Source organism: Peromyscus californicus, unplaced genomic scaffold (assembly GCF_007827085.1).
Source record: "Peromyscus californicus insignis strain IS unplaced genomic scaffold, ASM782708v3 Scaffold_23__1_contigs__length_62951481, whole genome shotgun sequence".
Classification (NCBI taxonomy): domain Eukaryota; kingdom Metazoa; phylum Chordata; class Mammalia; order Rodentia; family Cricetidae; genus Peromyscus; species Peromyscus californicus.
In genome coordinates, this window is record NW_026294534.1 from 32,464,083 (window position 1) to 32,484,593 (window position 20,511).

General features: G+C 42.7%; 1 protein-coding gene across 2 annotated transcripts in view; it reads right to left on the reverse strand.

Annotated features, from left to right (window-relative positions):
• Mtus1 (microtubule associated scaffold protein 1) overlaps positions 1 to 20,511 on the reverse strand; it is a 147,980-nt gene that overhangs the window by 84,139 nt on the left and 43,330 nt on the right. For both annotated transcript variants that reach the window (XM_052752092.1, XM_052752089.1), the window contains exons 2-3: positions 10,085 to 12,314; positions 4,108 to 4,303 (exon numbers count right to left, since the gene is read on the reverse strand). In XM_052752092.1, the coding sequence (XP_052608052.1) occupies positions 4,108 to 4,303; positions 10,085 to 12,151 (2,263 nt within the window). In that variant the 5' untranslated portion in view covers positions 12,152 to 12,314. The remainder of the gene's footprint in view (positions 1 to 4,107; positions 4,304 to 10,084; positions 12,315 to 20,511) is intronic.

Below are 20,511 nucleotides of genomic sequence, written 5' to 3' on the forward strand. Positions count from 1 at the left end.
CATTATCTAATTATACTTAATGGAGTTCATTAACAAAAGAAAACAAAACAGAGCTGGAAATCTAGTCCAGCAGTTGAGCACTTGCCTAGCCGGCATTCCTAGTTCAATCCTAGTACCACCACCAACCACCACCACCACCAACCAACCACCACCAACCACCACCACCAATACCACCTCCACCCACCACCACCACCTCCACCCACCACCACCACCACCACCTCCACCCACCACCAACCACCCACCACCACCCACCACCACCCACCACCACCCACCACCACCACCACCCACCACCACCCACCACCACCACCACCACCCACCACCCACCACCACCCACCACCACCACCCACCATCACCCACCACCACTGACGATGACAACAAAAGCCACACTCAGAAGAGAGAGTACTTGGGTTGACTTACATCATTTTACACCCTGGCATCATACATAAATTTCCACATTTGACAAGTAAAATGGAAGCACCCCAATAGTTTAACTGTATTCTTTCTCATACTCAAGTCTAGAGCTTTTTAAAAAAAAAAAAAAATGCTATTTTGACTCTGGGTCTGACTTTCTGCTCAGTTTTCTGAAAGGATTCATTGAAAACCCCACATTGGCTGGAAGACTGCCGCCACTCACCTTCCCAACAGTAAGTGTGGGAGATGACAGCGGTATCCACTGGGTCTCAGTTTGCGAATACACAAACACTCCATTGTACTGCAAAGGGCAAAGGCTCTCTTAGTCATCTAAAGGCACACTGTTCGTGCTCCTGGAGCCTCTGCTCTACCTTTAGCTCAGCTGTGTTACATTTCCTACCCTCCACAACAAACACCTCTCAATTTATTATGGTGACTCTCCAAATGAGTCCCAGTTACTAATTTTTAAACATAACACTGCACAACTGAGTTAGTCTTCTGTCTTACCTCAGCTAGGCTAGCCAGAACAAACACCTCAGACTGGCTGACCCAAGCAACAGGAACTTATTTTCTCTTATTTCTAGCTGCTGAGGTGTCCCCAAGACCAATGTCTCGGCTAAATTGCTCCTAGCAGGAATCTTTTCCCGGATTCAAGATGGTCCCTTTCTCTGGTACCTCACAAGGCTGGGCTACAGCTCGGGTATTTCTTCCTCTTCCTCTTCAGTCAATCTCGTCTTTATGACTTAGCTTAAATGTGTGATTCCTCACAGGCCTTAGCTCCAGAGTTAGGGTTTCCACATTTAAATGTGGGGTGACACAAACATTCAGCCCACAGAAGTCTTCTAACCACACAAAAATAAAACTTAAATTCAAACCCACTGTGGTTATAGTTACACTCCATTTTCTTCTACTCATACATAGAAAACTGCCAAGTAACTGGGCATGGTGGCACACGCCGGCACCCTAAGTACTCAAGGCAGAGGCAGGAGAATTGCTGCAACTTCAGGGACAACCTGGGATACACAGCAAGTTCCAGATCAGCCAGGGAAACAGCAAAACCTTGTCTCAAAAAATATATATATAAAATATATACATATATTTTATATATATAATTACATATTATATATATATATATATGTAATATCTACAATTTAGTTTTTTTAACTGACTGAAAATTTAAATACATAGTAAGTTACCAAACTCACCTTGGTTCAATTCCCAGCACCCACATAAAATAAAATAAATCTTTAGACTAACAGGTCCACATTTCTCTTGAGACACAATATACATAACACATGGGAAAGGAACTTTTAAAAGGGCTGATCACCTCCATAAAGAATTCCATCTGTTTAAACAGATCCCGGGTGGGGACCTGACTTCTAAAAGGCATGTCTGCGTCAGTATCCAAACATCACACTGCTCCCATAATCACGCCAGTAGCAGCCATTTCTCAGAAAACTAGACCAGTTCCACATCATTCTTAGAAAAATAAGACTGCAAAAACTCTTGGAGCCTCAGATTCTGAAACCCTTACACTTGACAAGTGTCCATGCCAAGGGAAGGGAAATGCTTGCCAGGCCTGGCAGCTCAGTGGTGCCAGAATGAAACCAGAACACAGGGCCCCTACCTAACTACAGGCCAGGGTGCCAGTGAGCACAGCTCTACGCAGCATCAAGTCCCAAGTGCTCCAAACATCAAAGCAGGAAGGGAGTGCTCCAGCCCCTGGCAAGGACCAAGAGCCCCATCAGGCAGCAGCAAGGAGGACCTTGGACCTCCTCCCTGGAGCCCCCCAGTGGTGACAATACAGAAAACAAGGACCAGTGCACCCCCACACTCTAGCTTCGCTTCTCTTCCTCCTAAATCATGAACACTTGAGGAGGACACATTTCTGTTCATTCAGATCCCCTGGAGAGGGAAATGAGGGGCCAGTTCCTCTTCTCCCACATCAGCCGGGGTCTGCTCCTGCATACTCCTGACCTTGACACTAAGAATCTAAACAGCACATGTCCAAGCCTCGCAGCCTTCTCACACAGCAGCTTTGAGGCAGAATGGGCAAATCAACCGTGAAAAAAGCTGAGTTGTGGTGCAGTAAAGAGGTCCTCCAGGACCCAGCTGGTTTTATGGGCTCTGTAAAGCATTCTCACATGTGGGGACACATCACTTTAGAGGCACATTTTTTTAACATTCAATAGTAGTCACTATTTTTATGAGGGATCCATCTCACATGTCTTTCACGTGCTCATGGCTGTACCTGCAGAAATAAAAGGCCTTCCCTACGGACTGCTCTCAGCCTACACTGGGGTGACTAAACAGGCTTTTCGTCTTCGTCTATGAAACGGATGAATTTCGCACTTGCTGTTCCGGCTCACAACACAGAGCGATCTGTACAGCTGCCAGGTTTAGTAAGGCCCTTAACAGCCACTCTTGGTACTCTCAAATTTCAGCCTAATCTGACCAGAACTAGAACTTCTAAAAGCCAAGCCAAGGTAAACGAAAGTTCATATTAGAAAATTTTAGTTGCTTTCCTATCCCTGTAGCATCTTTCGGGAAAATTCAAGGGGGAAAAAAAATCTCTTCATATGTGATGGGAGTATTTGTGAACCTTCAAAAACCACTACAGCATGTTAAGCACATAGCCATTTATTAAAGTTTTATTATATTTATTTAATGTGTGAGAGAGAAAGAGAGGACACCCAAGCCAGCGTGTACATGTGGAGGCCAGAAGACAACTTGTGGGAGTTGGTGCTCTATCTACTCTGTGGGACCCTCAGATCAAACTCGGGTTATCAAGCTTAGAAGCCAGCCCTTCAAGTCATCTTACATGCCCCTCCAATTATTTTTGAGACGAAGTCTTGAGATGTATGTACACACACGTACGTGTATGTACATACATACATACATACACACACACACACACACACACACACACACACACACACACAAAATCATCCCAGGCAGGGCTTGAACTTGCAATCCTCCTGCCTGGGCCTTTCAAGTAACAGGATTATACAGGTGCACCACCACACTCAGTTTGCTTTAAAAAAAAAAATTAATAAAATAATTCACGTGTTCCCGTTTGCTTCCTGTAGCTGTGACCTCGACTACAAGAAACTTGAGGGGAGGTATTTCCTCCTAAACTTCCAGGTCACAGTCCGTAACTGGGGAAGTCAAGAGACCATGCAGGAATGCCGCTTACTGGTTTATTCCCAGGTTTCATGTTCAGGTACCTTTCTTCTCCATCCACCTGCCTCAGTATGCCCACAGTGTACTGGTTCTTCCTACACCAATTAGCAAGCAAGAAAATGCACCATAGACATGCCCTCAAGCCAATCTGATTAAATCAATTCCCTAATTGAGGTTCCTTCTTCCCAGGTGTGTCAAACTGGCAACCAAGGTTATCACAATGTTTGAACAGCTAGCCAACTGCACAGTTATAGACACACACTCTGAGTTTACGCCCATCAGTCACTCCCCGAAGCAGCTCTGAGCTGCTCAAGGGTGAGGGCTGTGTTGTCTCCCCAGACTTCCCGTCTTTCCCGAGGGTCTGTTGGACCACAAAAGGCTAGCTGCTTTAGTGACATAATGCATTAGTTCTAAAACCAGATGGTCTTTCTGCTTTCTGCCAAGCCCAATTTTACATGCAAATAATTCATAAAGTGTTGCATAATATGTGTGGTTGAGTTACTTTATTCTTACCAGAGCTGGACACACGCCTGATCCTCTGAGGCGATAAGGCCCTGTCGGAGCCCAGGGTTCTACTATCGTTCCTCCTCCTCAGGCAGGAAACGGCAGGCCCCACTTTGGCTTTGAGACCTGGTGTTTTCCTCAGGCTGCAGGAGTCTGGCTTGGAAATGCTCCTTCCCGGGGTGGTGGCGGCTTTGGGTGCAGAACCCTGTGAGAAAACCAGTTAAGATTTCAGTCTCATCCCGCTTTCGCCACACCATCCCTGTGGTGTCAGCTCTGTGAGAGAAACCGCCTCTGTCTTGGTGGCTGTGCCAGAGAAGTCTTTAATGACCATTTTTACTATGAACAATTAAGAAGACTCTTCACACCTGACTTCAATGTGTCCCAATCTGTCTTCAGGCACATTAGTAGACTTGATCCCCAGTGCCTGCATTGACTTCTGCACTACTGTTCAGCCCTCTGGGTAGCAGGCACTCAGCTAGTTCCCCCTAGTTGTCTGGTTATTCCTTTTTTAGGGTCCTATTCTTTGGTACCTTTCAAAGCTAGTCTTCACCAGGGCTTCAACTTGGTCTTGTTCTCCTCCCTCACCAGAACTCACCATACATAGCTTGTCTGCTGTTTCCACTGGGACTGATGCACTCAAAATCCACACTTCCAGGCCAACACTTCCCCCTGCAGCTGCCCGTGTGTTTAATTTCTGTCTGTGTCTCCCCACTGAGATCTTTTTACTCAGTAAGAACAACAATGATCCTATTATTGTTGGCCTTCACTGACACTGAGCCCTTACACTATGCAAGATACCATCCTAATTTTTTAAATTTTTACCTAGCTTACAAAACAGTGAGTTCATGTCATATAAAATATGGTAGTTATGCACATATATAGTTATAGTTTATCTATATTTAACCACTCACTGCTCTTTATCATCTTCCCATCCTTTTGCTCCCAAAATTTGCCCTCGACTTTCATGCCCCATGTATGTGTGCGTGTGTGTGTAGACACCTGCACATATATACTTAATTTAGCACACAAGACAAAATGTGATTTTTTTTGTTGTCTCTGTCACCCCTTTTATTCCCCAATTATCCCTTTTCTTTTAGTCCTCTTCTTCGCCACAGTCCCTCTATTTTCAAGGTGTGCACACACACACACACGTATTTACATGTATACACACATATATACTATACAAAAGACAGATGAATTCTGTGTCTGAAAGAAATCATGTATGTGTTTCTGAGTCTGACTTATTTAGCTCAACATGATTTCTTAGTTCCATCTATTCTCCTATAAATGACCATTTCACTCATTTTTACCGACAAATAAAAGTTTCATTGTGTATATAATAGCTGCTCATCTGCTGACAGTCATCTAGACTTGTTCTGTTTATGGTTACTGTGAATAGCAAAGCAGTAAACATAGATGTTTGGGTGTCTCTGTGGTAAGATTAGATTCCTTCAGGTGTAACTCAAGGAGAAGTACAGATAGTTCCATGGTGGCTCTACATTCTAAATTCTAAACATATGTATCAACTTATTTAAATCTGTTTAATCACCCAGGAAGATTATCTGTCATACCCTGTGGTAGTTTGAATGTAATTGGCCCCCATAACCTCAAAGGGAGTGGCCTTGTTGGGGCAAGTGTGTCACTGTGGGGCAGGCTTTGAGGTCTCCTATGCTCAGGCTACACCTAGTTCAGTTCACTTCCTGGTGTCTGTGGATCAAGATGTAGGACTCTCAGCTCCTTCTCTAGCACCATGTCTGCCTGCATGCCACCATGACTTGCCATGATGATAATGGACTAAACCTCTGAATTGCAAGCCACCCCAATTAAATGTTTTCCTTTATAAGAGTTGTCATGGTCATGGTATCTCTTTGCAGCAATAGAAACCCTACCTAAAACATACACCCATTTTAAGAAATAACATGAAACACTTTCAAAACTTAAACCAGTTTTACCTATCTATCTCACAGTTTACACCTTGTCTCCTATTAACATACCCAGGTGCCCATCTTAAACAATAAAAGCTTCCTTTCTTACCTCTTAAGCCCACCTTTCCACCTGCCTTAGTACAAAAGCCAGGCTCATTTCTCAAAAGGATTACTGAAATCACGTCCTCAGGGACTGTCTGGTCACACCAGCCTCTGCTGCTGCTTCTACTCCCCTTCTACAAAAATGTAACGAGTCTTTTTCTGTCCCACCAGCTAGCTTGCAAATAAGGACACGGAGACTTATTAGTTATGAAAGCTCAGCCTATAGCTTAGGCTTGTTCCTAACTAGCTCTTATAACTTAAATTAACCCATTTATATTAATTTACGTTCTATCACATGCTGTTTCCTCTCTTCCATCTTGCACCTCTTATTTCCTCTCCATGTCTCCTGGAGTCTCCTGTGTACCTAGATTCTCCTCCTCTTCCTTTCTCTTCCTGGAAATCCCACCTATACCTCCTGCCTAGCTATGGGGCCATTAGGCTCTCTATTAAACCAATCAGAAGGTGCCTTGGCAAAGACACATCTTCACAGTGTACAAATATTCTGCCATACAAAAACCTCCCTCAAATTCAACTCTCTTAAAATCACATCAAACCCTTTAGGATGTGGCAGCCCCTGCAATTAACTTCCTTGCATTCCCCATTCCCATCACAACCTCTGCCAGGCCATCCCCTGCATCAGAATACCTTCCAATGGTTCTTCATCTTTAGACTTGGTGTTTCCTCTGCCCAGAATGCATGCCCTATAACTTATGGCATGTGGCTAAGTGGCATTTCCATCAGAAGTTTCCCTTGATAATCTTCGCGATTGCTACCACCCATTTTCCTGTCCTGTAACACAGCAACCTGATCACACTCATAACTCAGTAATTATGCCCTGGTGGCTTATTTTCTGATAGTCCCACTGGACTAGGTAAAACATTTGAACCAAAGCTGTCTTTCTTTATACCCCAATAAGTGTTATCATACGTGGCACACACAGTTAAGTGCCCAACAAATGTTTCCACTGTAGGGATAAGGAAATGGGAGCCTGAGTCTTACTCCAAGTACAAAGTCTAACACTATACACTATAATTTCCTCCTTTTACATAGAGAAAAACTGAGCCTCATAGGAAGGTCATTTTGCAGTGAATGATGGAGCCACAAATCTAAAAGTATCCAGAATTCATGCTCTTAAGCTCAGGCTTGCATATTCCCTACGATGATCCTCCTTTGTTTAATCATCAATGATTGTTTCCATATATATCCTATATATATATATATATATATATATATATATATATATATATGGTCCTACACCAATGGCTGTCGAATCCATATACTAGGTGAAGTCAATACTAATCGAATAGCTAGTATCCAAAGAGAACTGCTACAGATTCATGTTGCCACTGGAATGCAACACAGGATTCTCCCACCTAGAGAAACTTTCTTTTAAGGAGCAAACCAAACTTCTCTTCAACATACAGGAGTGAACCTTCCATGAATCACTTACTTTACCTTCAGAGCTGACATTCTGAAAGATTTTGAAGTTTGTGAGACATGAGGGACCTGAGTTTGAGCATCTGTTTCCTTTACAGCTGTGTGAGTTTTAAATAAACCCTCTGAGGCACTATCATAGATAACAACTGACCCTCTGTTGCTGAAAAGACAATGGGCGTAAGCCCTGAGCATTACTGGGACAATTAAATGACGGCCTGTAAGGAAGGTGCCCAAGCCCCTCTTTCCTTTATGCAACAGCTCCCTTTTATCCAGCATGTTATCTTGAACACACAACCTCTGCCATGGGCAACTACTTTTAACGCTCTATAGCAGTTTAAATCAAATCACTTCTCCCATATAAAAAACCTTTCTAAAGTTTCAGGTAAATCTGGATCACCAAACAGCCATAAGGTGTAGGCAGCCTTGAATAAACTAATGTACCTGAAGACTAAGACCAACAGAATACACACACACACACACACACACACACACACACACACACACACACACACACATCCTTCTAAGGCAGTACCATTGGGTACTACTAGGTACTACCAAAGTGACTAACAAAAAAATGCGATGTGAGTTCACTTGTTTAGCATTCTACAATAGCCCAGCCTGTGGCTATGATCTAGCCTCATCATGCTAGCAAACAATGTGTCAGAGTTGAATTAGACAAATGGGAGGACACTACTGTATGTAAGATAGGGTCAGAGACGCACAGTTCTTTACTCTAGCAGACAAGTACAAGTGCCAGTGATGAGATTGTGGGACAGCCCTTACAGCCTTACAAAGCATTTCACACTTAATTCTAAGGTCTCACTGCAACATTGCTAGGGTGCAAACTGCTGGAATCCATCTCACCTGATGATTCACGCAGCCTCACCTCAATACCACATCATCATGGGTCTGCAGCTACCAAATTGGAAATATAAGGAAATAAAACGAAACCTAAACTCTCCAGTTTTAGAACTACACAAGCAATTTATATTCAAGACAAATGTCCAGGAAACTTGGTTAGTTTTTCTGGTACTGGGGTTCTACAAGTGAGTGAAAGTCTCTCATGAAACTAAGCATGCTGGTGCATAACTAACCTTAGCATGAAGGGTGGGTGCTAAGCCAAATTCAAGGCCAGCCTGGGCTACTGTATGCTGAATTCAAAGCTATGCTGGCTGTAATTTTAATACCCAAATTCTCCATAAATTAAGGAAAAATATTGTGTTTCTATACATATCTATAAACACCTATTTAAGACTACTGATTACAATGGAGAGTTTATTATAATTCTATTTGGTATATTAAAGTTCTAAAACAATCGGAGTTTTCTCCATTAGACATAAAAAGAACTTGAAAGATCTGTGTCCTGAAACAATACACAAGCCCATTGGATTAGGAATCTCTACGGCATTCCATCCTTACCAACAGAGTTATTGATAAAGCTAAACATCTGTAAACTGACCCAGGTCAAGAGTTTCTCCACTGTGTATCATCTGGACAATCCCTGCACGACCTGCTATGTATGTAACCTGAAACAAAACAACCTCGTGTACTTGACCATGCTGTGTTTCATTCCTCCCACACCAGAATCCCCTAAGAAAGGCTGTCTTGTCTTTCTCCTCCTCTGCACGCAGATCCATTCCCGGGCCAGAGGACAAGCATTTCAAGGGCGGTCTGTGTGCGGCTGAAAATACACCTAAGTCTCCACTGACAAAAATAGACCTGAGGGCACGTACACAGCCCAACAGTAGCCTGGCAAATGCTAGGAACACTAGTTTGATTATACTATTGTCAAAAAACATGTGCATGTTTACAGAAAAACAACCTTTGGACTGCACATAATGCTTCAGGTTTTTTTTTTTAAGTGACTATGTAGTCCCCCTTAAGGTTTTGACTGGTGCTGCTGAAGACATACTGCTTTATTTACTACGTATGGATTTCCTTCATGCATTAGGAACCAATGCAAATGGGCTACAGGTGACCTTACACATCCACTTTCCCTTCTGGCTGTGGCAAAGTTACCGGACCTGTGTCACGCAGCTGGTCGAAGCAGACTCACAAATCTGAGAATAGGTTCTGCCTCCAAGGCTACATCCCCAACAAGACACCAGGAGTGATTTTTATGTTGATGTGTTTACCAGCAGCACTCCCTAGCCAGTTCTTAAATGTAGTTTGCATGCTTAGAACCCCTTTGGTTTTTTAAGAAAAATAAAGTGTAAACTGACGTCAGCTACTTCACTTCAGATATCTAAATATACTAAAGCATTAACTTAGTCCTTTAAAACACTATCAAAAGGAACACCCATGTTCAAGAAAATACTGAAATGAAGTTTTTCACTATGCAAGTTTGTTATATTTTTGACTCATGAACACTCTATATACTGGCTGACCAGGGCAAAGAATACCTGTGTACAAATTATGAACCAAGTTCAGTGATATTATTAGCAACTAATAGGTAACGTACGTATTGCTAATACACCAGCTTTCTTCACCACTCCTAGAAGCCTACAGCGGCTTTCACTTACCACAAACAGAGACTTGCATTCAAAAGTCTCATTCATGGCTGCCTTCCCCAACTCTTGCTTTTCCATTGGATCCCTGCTGTCCTTTTCACCCTTTTCAGGGCTCATCTGATCAATGTGGGAAACATAGGTTACTTCCAAGCACTCTGAACTTTTCATTTTAACTGGGAGAATGCCTTTGATCTTCTGGAAAAACGCAGCTACAGACCCAGTCTCACTGGCTGCAGGAGAAGAACCCGTCTTGTCAACATCTTCCCGATTCGATTTCGTGGCAGATGTTGTTCTTGGAACCCTGAGCGAAGCGTTTTTAGAATGAGTTGTAACATGCACGGCCTGGCTGGTAATGAGTTTATTAAACTGTTGCTTGTCTGTCTTGTTAATTAGGATTTCTGCTTTTTTGTCTGCGGTCAAGTCAGACCTTGGTGGTCTGTTCACAACTGTCAACTGTTTAGAAGGCACTGGTGGGGTTGAAGAGACCCCAGTAATCTGAGGTTTGGGAGTGCCCTTCGTTGGGGAAGCGTCTTTGGGTTGCAACACTGATCTGGATATAACTTTGGCTTTAATGTTCTTGAAGTTTGGTCTTGGATAACTTATAATTTCTGTTTTCCTAACTTTACTGCCTATAGTAGTATTTGTTTTGGTAGCTGATTTTCCCAGATTAGGCTTTGGCATATTCACTGGTGCGCCTTTCAAGTTTGGTGCATTTTTAGCATCTCTTGGACCATTCTCCACATGATTGCACTTCTCTGTTGCTTCAACCGGTGAAAGCGTAAGGCTGACATTGGGGGTTTGCTGAACTGGTGTTGACGTGCAAGCTGTATTATTTGTGTTAATGGTTCTACCATTCGCATCCCAAGCCATTTCATACAGTGAACACCTCTGCCCTGGGACACTTCTTAGGGTCAGCTCTTCAGTATTCTCTTGGATTTCTGAGTCGTTGTCGTCACGACAGGAGGCGATGTGTGGGTCTTTGGTCATAGTGACTTTACACTCAGTGTCCAGGACTCTGGTTTTACTTTTATCAAAAGCTGGCACCAGTAAAGGGCATTCATTATCAACATGACAGTTGGACAGTGTTTCTCTTAGATTTTGGCCCATTTCCTGTTGACCATATGAGCCGTGTGAATGTGTCTCACTGTTTGGTCCATCTTCAGATACACAATAGAACTCCTGTAATACAGACCCATTGGGAACCTCCATGCCATCAGAAACTGGTGTCGCAGCTTGTATCTCTTTTTCTGCAGCGAGTCCTTGCTCTGTCCCATCTGTGTACTCTTTGGTGACATTTCCTAAAGAATACTGACACTGAATTCCAATGTCTGCACTGTCCGTTTGCATCGGCACATCAGAACACACTGTGTAGGTTGTGTTTAGAGCCTCTGATGGTGGGGCTTGAAGGTTTTCCAAGCCCTCTCTATTATAGTGGATTCCTGTCACGTGCATCTTCGAGGAATGGGGTGATGTCCAAGTGGAGCAGGACAACAATGTATTTCCACCTTTCACGCTCACTGGCAGCAGACCATGTGAAGGCTGACCCTCTTCAATAGAATGGTGCGCTATAAAGGTACGGTTAGCTGTGTCCACTTTCATGTCAAATGTCTGTCTTAGCTCCAAAGCATCAGGGGAGTCTGCACAGTCGAAATCATCATCAGACTTGCACACACAGGACAGAGAGGGCTCAAACCTCTCATCCTGGAGCGACTTTAGGGAATCCAAGTTGCTATGCAGGTTTGGGGGCTTCGCTGGACTGTATGCAGAAGACTGATGGGTAGGATCACTGGGCATTGCAAACCCAGGCTTACTAATGAAATCACTTGAGGGTTCTGGGTAAGCAGGTGCTCCAACACAGCGATGGCTTAAAGACACACTCTCACTGCTATCCACAGCAGGATCCATTTCATAATCCACCACCATATCATCTGTGTTAGCAGCGTTCCAATCCCCGTGACTAGCTGAAGGGCGCCGTGTAGATGGTGACTTTGTGTTGTATTCAGATGTATTCCCGTTTTTATCACTGACAGATATATAATGCAATTCATCTTCTCTCTTATCTGATTTATCATCATTCATCCTGAATACTAACTTTAAACCTCTGCCATTTTATATTCTCTTCGAAGTCTTTTAAATTTGAGAAGTGAATGAAAAAATGGTCTAGCCCCCTCCTTATCACTTTCCAGCCCAGTTCCAGGATGGCAGTCTTAGATGCTTTGAAGTTGAAATGATTTGTTGTTCCCTGGAAGAAATAAAACATTTAACTTCAATAAATGTTAGAAACATTTACAGATCATCCTTCATTTAGATCACTGTTTTCACACCAACAACCTATAACTATGAATGTGGGAATTCACACTATCATTGGCTAACCTAGTATTGTCTTTCAAAGATACTTGTGTGTGTGTGTGTGTGTGTGTGTGTGTGTGAAGAAATGGGGTATGATATAGGAAAACAGGTAAAGTCCCTGTGACTGATGCCTTCCTGTCCCAGAAACACTCCAGAGGGAGGGAACTAAGTATGTGACAGACTTTTCTTCTTGGTCAGCTGTGGAACCATTCATCCCAATTTCCCTTGCCAGTTACTATTTATGTCCACTGTCCCAGCATAATTCATGAACATTCCCTCCATCATTAGAAGGCCTCTTACTCTGCATTAAGGAGAGTGATTACCAAAGAGACTATCCAGGCCCCATAAATGAGTGAAAGAGACTCCAGGAATTTACATTTCTCTTTCTTTTTTTTTTCCTGTTTCATTCCTATCTTAACCATGTGTCCTTCTGGGGCACAGGGACTGAGGGGCAAAGGAGTTGATATTAAGAATTGAAGTAGCGCCGGACAGTGGTGGCACACGCCTTTAATCCCAGCACTTGGGAGGCAGAGGCAGGCGGATCTCTGTGAGTTCGAGGCCAGCCTGGTCTACAAAGCGAGTTCCAGGAAAGGCGCAGAGCTACACAGAGAAACCCTGTCTCGAAAAACCGAAGGAAAAAAAAAAAGAATTGAGGTAGCTTCTGTTAGAACAATGTCTCTGTATGCTCAACTGTCTAGCACTTCCAAATAAACTGATACATTGAAACCAATCCTGTCCATTATGTTCAGCTATACTAGAGACTGAGTTTGGAGACAAGGTCTTTAAGGAGGTGGAAAAGGTCAAATGATAGCATAATGGGGGAGGACATATCCACCAGAACAGCTACCCTTCTGAGAAGAGACACCTGAACCCAACCCTGCCACTCCCCCCACCAGAACACAGTAAAAACAAATACACATCACCTTAATAGAAGCATTATCTACAACAGCTTAAGACCAAGGGTGGGAGGGAATCCATGTCCACGAACGGGTAAAGAGATTAAAAAAAACACTTGCCCATTTTATACATCAGAATATTTCTTGAGCACAATAAAGAATGTAAAACATTTCATTAGATACAATGTTGCAGTAGGAAAACATTACACTAAGAGAAAGAAGTCATCCAAAAGACTACCTATTAAGATACTATTTATACAAAATGTCCAGAACAGGCAAAACTATGGAAATACAAAGGACAGTAGGGATTTGTGTGGCAAAGGAGAAGAGAAAGCTAACTGCAACGATGGGTTTTTTAGGGGAGCAGAGGAGTAATAAAATGTTCTAAATCCATTTTGCTCATAGTTTCACACTGCCATAAAGACACTAAAATAACTGAATTGTGTAACTATAGTAGCAAACTTTTGAAATGTCCAGAAAGATTTCAGGTCTGGGCTGTGGAGATGGCTAAAAGGGTAAAGATGTTCGCTACGCAACTGCAGTTCAATCGCCAGAACCCATGTTAAGGTGGAAGGAGAGAATGAAATCCACAACGCTGTCGTCAGACCTCTGTACACATGCATGGTGCAGAGGAGCACACACGTTCTCGATCTCTCTCTCCGTATCTCCACACCCACCCCCCAAAATTTAAAGATTTAAAATTCAGGGTTTTTTTTTTTTTCAATAAATTTCAATAATAAATAGTCTAGTAAAATTCTAGTTGTTTGAGAAAGGTCCAGATCTTCAAGGTGGAACTACAATTCGTTCATAAAGATTTACTTCATCTGACTTTTACCCCTTAATGTTCAGTGTCCGTCATTTGTCATAGTGCTGTGTTCTGAGTAAAATATCTGGTGGGGTTGATTACACCCAGTATGTGACCTGTAAAATTCCGAATTAAGAGCATATCTTATTTTCCCACTTTGTAATTTGACTGCTCCATATTCAAACCCCAGTGACCTGAGTAAAAATCATACTAGGGACCATGAAGCACCCAGAGGCTCTGATGTTGTCACTAACAGGATTTTGTGTGTTACTGATCATGCATCCTGAAGTCAAATCCTGATGCAAAGAAAAGGTTGGAGTGTTTCTCAACAGTGTATGCACATACATTTGTGCATGCACATAGACACACAGAGCCTATACTCACCAACTCAGAGGCTTTGAATTCTACAATGAGAGCTACATAATGTATATATTTCGTGTAAATTAGTCAAGTCTTAAAAGTAATCACTAAAAACAAATGATCATCTAGGATCTTCAAAGTTATATGAAGTACAAATTAGCATTTTATTTCATTTATTTACTGTGTGTGGAGGTGGGGGTGGGGGAAGTGTATGCCAGGGCATCATCCCATGGAAGTCAGAGGACCACTTTTGATAGTTGCTTCTCTCCTTCTACCATGAGGGTCCCGGGTTTCAGAATCAAGTCATCAGGTTTGGTGGTGAGTCATCTTGCTAATCTCACAGATTAGCATTTTTTTTATCTGCTATAAAATACACTTAAGCAAAATGTTAAAATCATGAATGTCTATTCAGAAGCACCCAATGATAGACCTTTCTGCTTCTCAAAGGGTGATGATCATTTAAGAGAGTGTGGTGTAAAGGGGCATTTCAGTGACTTTTCTGTGGCTGTGATAAAACACCATGACCAAAAACAATTTAAGGAAGAAAGTTGATCGTGGCCTAGGCTCCATCAGGACAGGGAAGACATGGCGGTAGGCAGCTGGCATTGAAAACAAGATAACAGTTCACCACATAGGAAGCAGAGTGAACTGAAAGAGGGGCCAGGACAAACTCTCAATGTCACCCCTCCCCAGTGAGGTACTTCCTTCAGCAAGGCTCTGCACCTCCTAATGGTTAAATGACTTCCTTCAAATAATGCCACCGTGTGGGGACCACGTACTCAGACATTTGATCCTATGGGGGATATCTCTCATTCCAACCATCAGAGATTCAAGAGAATGAGGAGGGGGAGGGGGAGGGGGATCATAGAAGGGGCAAATAAGAACATAATATGATACAGATCCATGAAAAATGCCACAGTAAAGTTAACTCTACTGTGTATGCTAACTAAAAAGGGGAGAAAAGGAAATGGCTGTCTGGGGAGGGGTTAAAACATGAGGATGATGAATGGAGGGGTGGAAAGAATCTGTAATCAGCAAATGTGAGCTTTACTAGCATGATTATAGAAATTATGTGCCTACATAAACAGGGTCATTAAATTCAATTGATAGAATTTTATTGTCTAATCTTTTCCAAGTACATAAAAGTATTTTAAAAGATATATACTTAACAAGTGATTCAAATGGTAACATTAAGTTATTTTGTAAATGGAGAAATTAGGGTACCAATTTGGTTTAATTTTTCAAGACAGGGATTCTTTGTGGAACAGTCCTGGCTGTCTTAGTACTCGCTCTGTAGACCAGGCAGACCTTGAATCACAGAGATCTGCCTGGTTCTGCCTCCTGAGTGCTGGGATTAAAGGTGTGCGCCATACCACCTGGTTCAGCTTTTTCTTTTCTAAAATGACACTAAATTAAAAGTCTTTGCAATCAACTCCTCTGGAAATATTTTCTGGAAATAAAAGTATTAAAACATAGAACAAGGCTACAATTTAAGACTTGACATGGTTTGTCAACTTTCAGGGTGTGTGTGTGTGTGTGTGTGTGTGTGTGTGTGTGTGTGTGTGTGTGTTATTGTCAGTATTCTTTACAATACATATATTAACATGTAAATAAGAGGCATATGATCTGATTTGTGCATTCTGTTTAATGCCATCTCACACTATTTGCTATAGGACACAATGCCTGTGAAGTACCATTACTGTGAAGATAAAGCCATGGACAGGAAAGAAAAGGGTAGCCATCCTTCCCTCAGGAGGTTGTTAAAAGTAGAAAACAGCTCAGTCCATAAAGTGCTTGCCTTGCAAGCACAGCGACCTGAGTTCAATCCCTAGAGGCCATTAAAAAAAGGGGGGGGGGTGGCTCTGGGAAGGTAGGTGGAGACAGGAATCCCTGTTTCAAATGTCTGGCCAGCCTGGCCTAATGGAAGAGGAGTTCTGTTGAGGAATATTCCTTTACACTGTGTGAAGATGTGTCACTGTGATTGGCTTAATAAAGAGCTGAATGGCCAATAGCTAGGCAGGAAAAGGTTAGGTGGAACTTTTGGGGACAGAGAGCTCTGGGAAGATGAAATGTGGAGTCGTCAGTTTGATGCAGAGGAAGCAGGACATGCAGGAGAGGAAAAAAGGCACAAGCCACATGACAGCACGTAAATTCATAGAAACGGGTTAATTTAAGTTATAAGAGCTGGTTGGAAACAAGCCTAAGCTAAGGCCGATCTTTTATAATCAGTAAGTCTCTGTGTCATGATTTCAGAGCTGGCAGTCCAAAAAATCCTGCTACAGAGTTCCAGGACAGTAAGAACCCTAGCTTTCTTTCAGTTACAAAACAAAACAAACAAAAAAGACAAAAAATGCCCGAGGAAAAACACCCAAAGATATCATCTGGCCTCAAAACACACATATATGCATGCATGCTCTTGGTATCAGGACCAATCTCACTCCTCCCCTACTTTTAAGAATTATACCTAAATGTCACTCTGTGCTGGTCATGTATTCTATGACTTCCTCTCCCCTAACCCAATAAGCAAAGTCTTCATATTCCTACAGTTACAATATAACTTGCCTCAATTTTTAAGAAGCCTCAAAGTTACTGTCTTGGAAACATTTGAAAAAAAAAGTCAAAACAAAGCAGAGAGTTAAAACACAGAGAAAAACAAAAATAAAAACAATAAACTGAAAGACCTTGGGGGACAAACCATTCTCACCCTCAGAACTCTGTCAAGTTCTTCCCGGCAACTATCTAGCAGAGCAAAGCGCTGGGATCAAGGTCCCTTTGGAAAGAGCATTCTCAGGAAAGAGGGGTCTTCACTGAGCAGGAGGGGGACAGGACAGAACAAATTCCTCACTCATTACGATTTGGGGAATACAATAGGCAGTTCACCTTTAATTTTAAAAAAAAATTGCATACTCTCAAGACTTAGAAGGTCAAGAGTTGCTAGTCAACCAGGCAGCAGTAGTAGTGTACATCGGTAATGCCAGCTCTCAGAAAGGCACCAGGCTCATAGTTCACGTGTTTCCATTCGTTTGGCTATCTGTCCCTGTGCTTTATCCAACCTTGGTCTCAACAATTCTCGCTGGTTCCCAACTGGATCAGGCCCTCTGAATGGGTGAGATAGTTGATTGCCTTGATCTGTTTGGGAGGCATCCAGGCAGTGGGACTGGGTCCTGTGCTCATTGCATGAGTTGGCTGTTTGAAACCTGGGGCCTATGCAGGGACGCTTGGCTCGGCCTGGGAGGAGGGGACTGGACCTGCCTGGACTGAGTCTACAAGGTTGATCTCAATCCTCGGGGGGAGGCTTTGCCCTGGAGGAGATGGGAATGGGGGGGGGGGGGGGCTGGGGGGAAGGTGAGGGGGGCGGGAGGGGGGAGAACAAGGGAATCCGTGGCTGATATATAGAACTGAATTGTATTGCAAAATAAAAAAAAAAAAGGCACCAGGCAGGGAGATCGTGCTCAAGGCCAGCCTTGACTATGTACTGCGACCTTGTCTTACCAACAAGCCGCAAAAACTGGAAAATAGTAAGAATTATCTTCATGATCTCAGCTTGAAAATGGTCGCTCAGCCAAAGTAACTCAGTTCCGGGGGCCAAGCGCTTGCCACCCAAGTGTGAACACAAGTTGAGCTCTTCAGAACCATGCCAATGAAACCAGACACAGTAGCACATGTCTATAATCCCAGTCCTTCTAAAGCACGGCAGAGGCAGAGCTGGGAGAACCCCTGGATGCTCACAGGCCAGCTAGCCTGGTATACACATGGGAGAACAGCAGGGGACAAGCAGTAACACCCAAGTTTGTCCTCTGACCTCCAACATGCACATTCTGGCACAGGTGTACCTACGCTCACACACAGCAATATGACTACATACATCATAACTAATTTATAAAAATCATTACTTGTGCTCCAAAGATAAAAATGACATTATTTCTTGAAAGTAAAAGATGCCCCAAACTTGAACTATCCTCATATAATTGAATTAATGACTGCTGACATCCTTAATCCTGGAAGGAATTTTAGAGCTACAACTCAAACTCATTAATCTTACAAATGCAGAGATGACCTCTAAGAAATACCTTGCATGCTGATGCCGCTAATCTGCTGTGAGCAGATCTCTATCAAGTTAGACAATACTTGGTTGGGTGCTGTATTTCACCAGCTGAACTACAAGCCCAATGGAGGCTTCTGCATCAGTCCACGATTTCTCCACCTGCTTCCCACCATGTCCAGTCCGACCATTCAAATTTAATTCAACATGTGATAATTATGAAATGAAATGTGTTTCCCTAAGTCAAACAAAATCCAGCTTCTTTATGTTATAGCATACACAACTTAATTTTACGCCTATTTAGGTGTGAACTGCTATCTTTTAATATATAAATACAAACACAGTTAGGAGTTACAGCTTATAAATCACAAAAATCAAATCTCCTTAGAAGCTTTTGAAGAACACACATGTCTCAACAGTAGTTCAACTCCACAAAATATGCACTCACTGGCAAAGCAGTGGCCCCCATATGTATGACACAGGCCACTTCTGCTAACATCTCACCAGAGGGAGCAGGCCATGGAGCATCAGTTGGTCTTAGCCAAGTCAGGAGAAGCAATCTAATCTAAGAACTAGTAAGAGAAGACTTCTCTTAAGAATTATGTCTAGGCTCAGTGTGCTGGGCTCTACTGACTCCCCATGGGAGACATCGATTTGGAGAATGTGGGGATGTGGGGTGGCTTGGGAAAGAGGGCTGGGGGTGGGAGGAGGGAGAAGGGGGGATCTGTGGATAGTATGGAGTGAGTAGAAAATTTCTTAAGAAAAATGAAAAAAAAAAAGAATTATGTCAATCTTCAGTACACAGCACACAATACCAAATTAAGACATGTATGCCAGTATCTGTCTTGGTGACACTGTCATTCTTTTGCTTAAATGATAGCCTTTCAGCCAATGCCACTCAGTGATTCAGAGCTTCCAGAGAAGAAAAGGAAAAACCAGATAGGAAGGGCGGGCGGGCTCCTGCTTGTCACTCAAAGAACAAGGTGGTTTTTATGACTAAAAGGACCGGCTGGCTAGCTACTTAACCCATTTCCTCTTCCTTATTTTCCTGTATTTCTTGTGGCAAAGGCATTGCAGACAAGAACTTAGTAGCCATTACATACTCCACCCCTCTAGGCTTGCACCATGAAACTGACAACCCGTCATGTTCCTTCTCCCTACAGGGCTTGACACAGATGAACAAAGCAAGGCCTTCAAGTACCACCATGTCAAGATGCCAGGACCAGAGACGGAAGAGAACCGGACCTCCACTGACCGGAGGATCACCAGCAAATCATAAATGATCACTATTATCGCTCGGCTAGCAAGTGAGCAATCTAATACTATATTTGAAAATGACTAATTTTAGTTGGGTGTGTGCGCACACATGCATGCGTGCGTGCGTGCGTGCGTGCGTGCGTGCGTGCGTGCGTGCGTGCTTTGGTGTCATATGCTGGCATGGCTACCATGATTATATTCTCAGATAATATTATTGCTTTGGAGGTAGAGAGTAGTTAACTATGTAACTATGTCATTTTTTTTCCTAAATGAAGACTTCATAAATTAACACTTGCCTAATAGGAACAAAAACCATATGACCAATAATTCCTTGGAGGTTGATACAGAGAAGAAGAATCTATCTTCCCTGTGTTATGAACATAGATGATGTTCAGAGAGTCAAGCAAACAGCTTTGATGGTAGCCCAGCAAAAAGAAAAAGAGAAGAAGAAATAAAGAAAAAAAGAATTTCTAGCCAGGCGGATTCGTGAGTTTCAGGCCAGCCTGATCTACTGGGCAAGTTCCAGGACAGCCAGGGCTACACAGAGAAATCCTGTCTTGAAAAACCAAAATAATAATAATAATAATAATAATAATAATAATAATAATAATAATAATGCCCATATATTTGCATCTTGAAGAAAGAAAACAGTTCCTACCCAGGCAGCAGCTCATCACAATGAGTCCCTACGGACTGAACAATCTCCCTGTTCCTTTTATTATTAAACTTT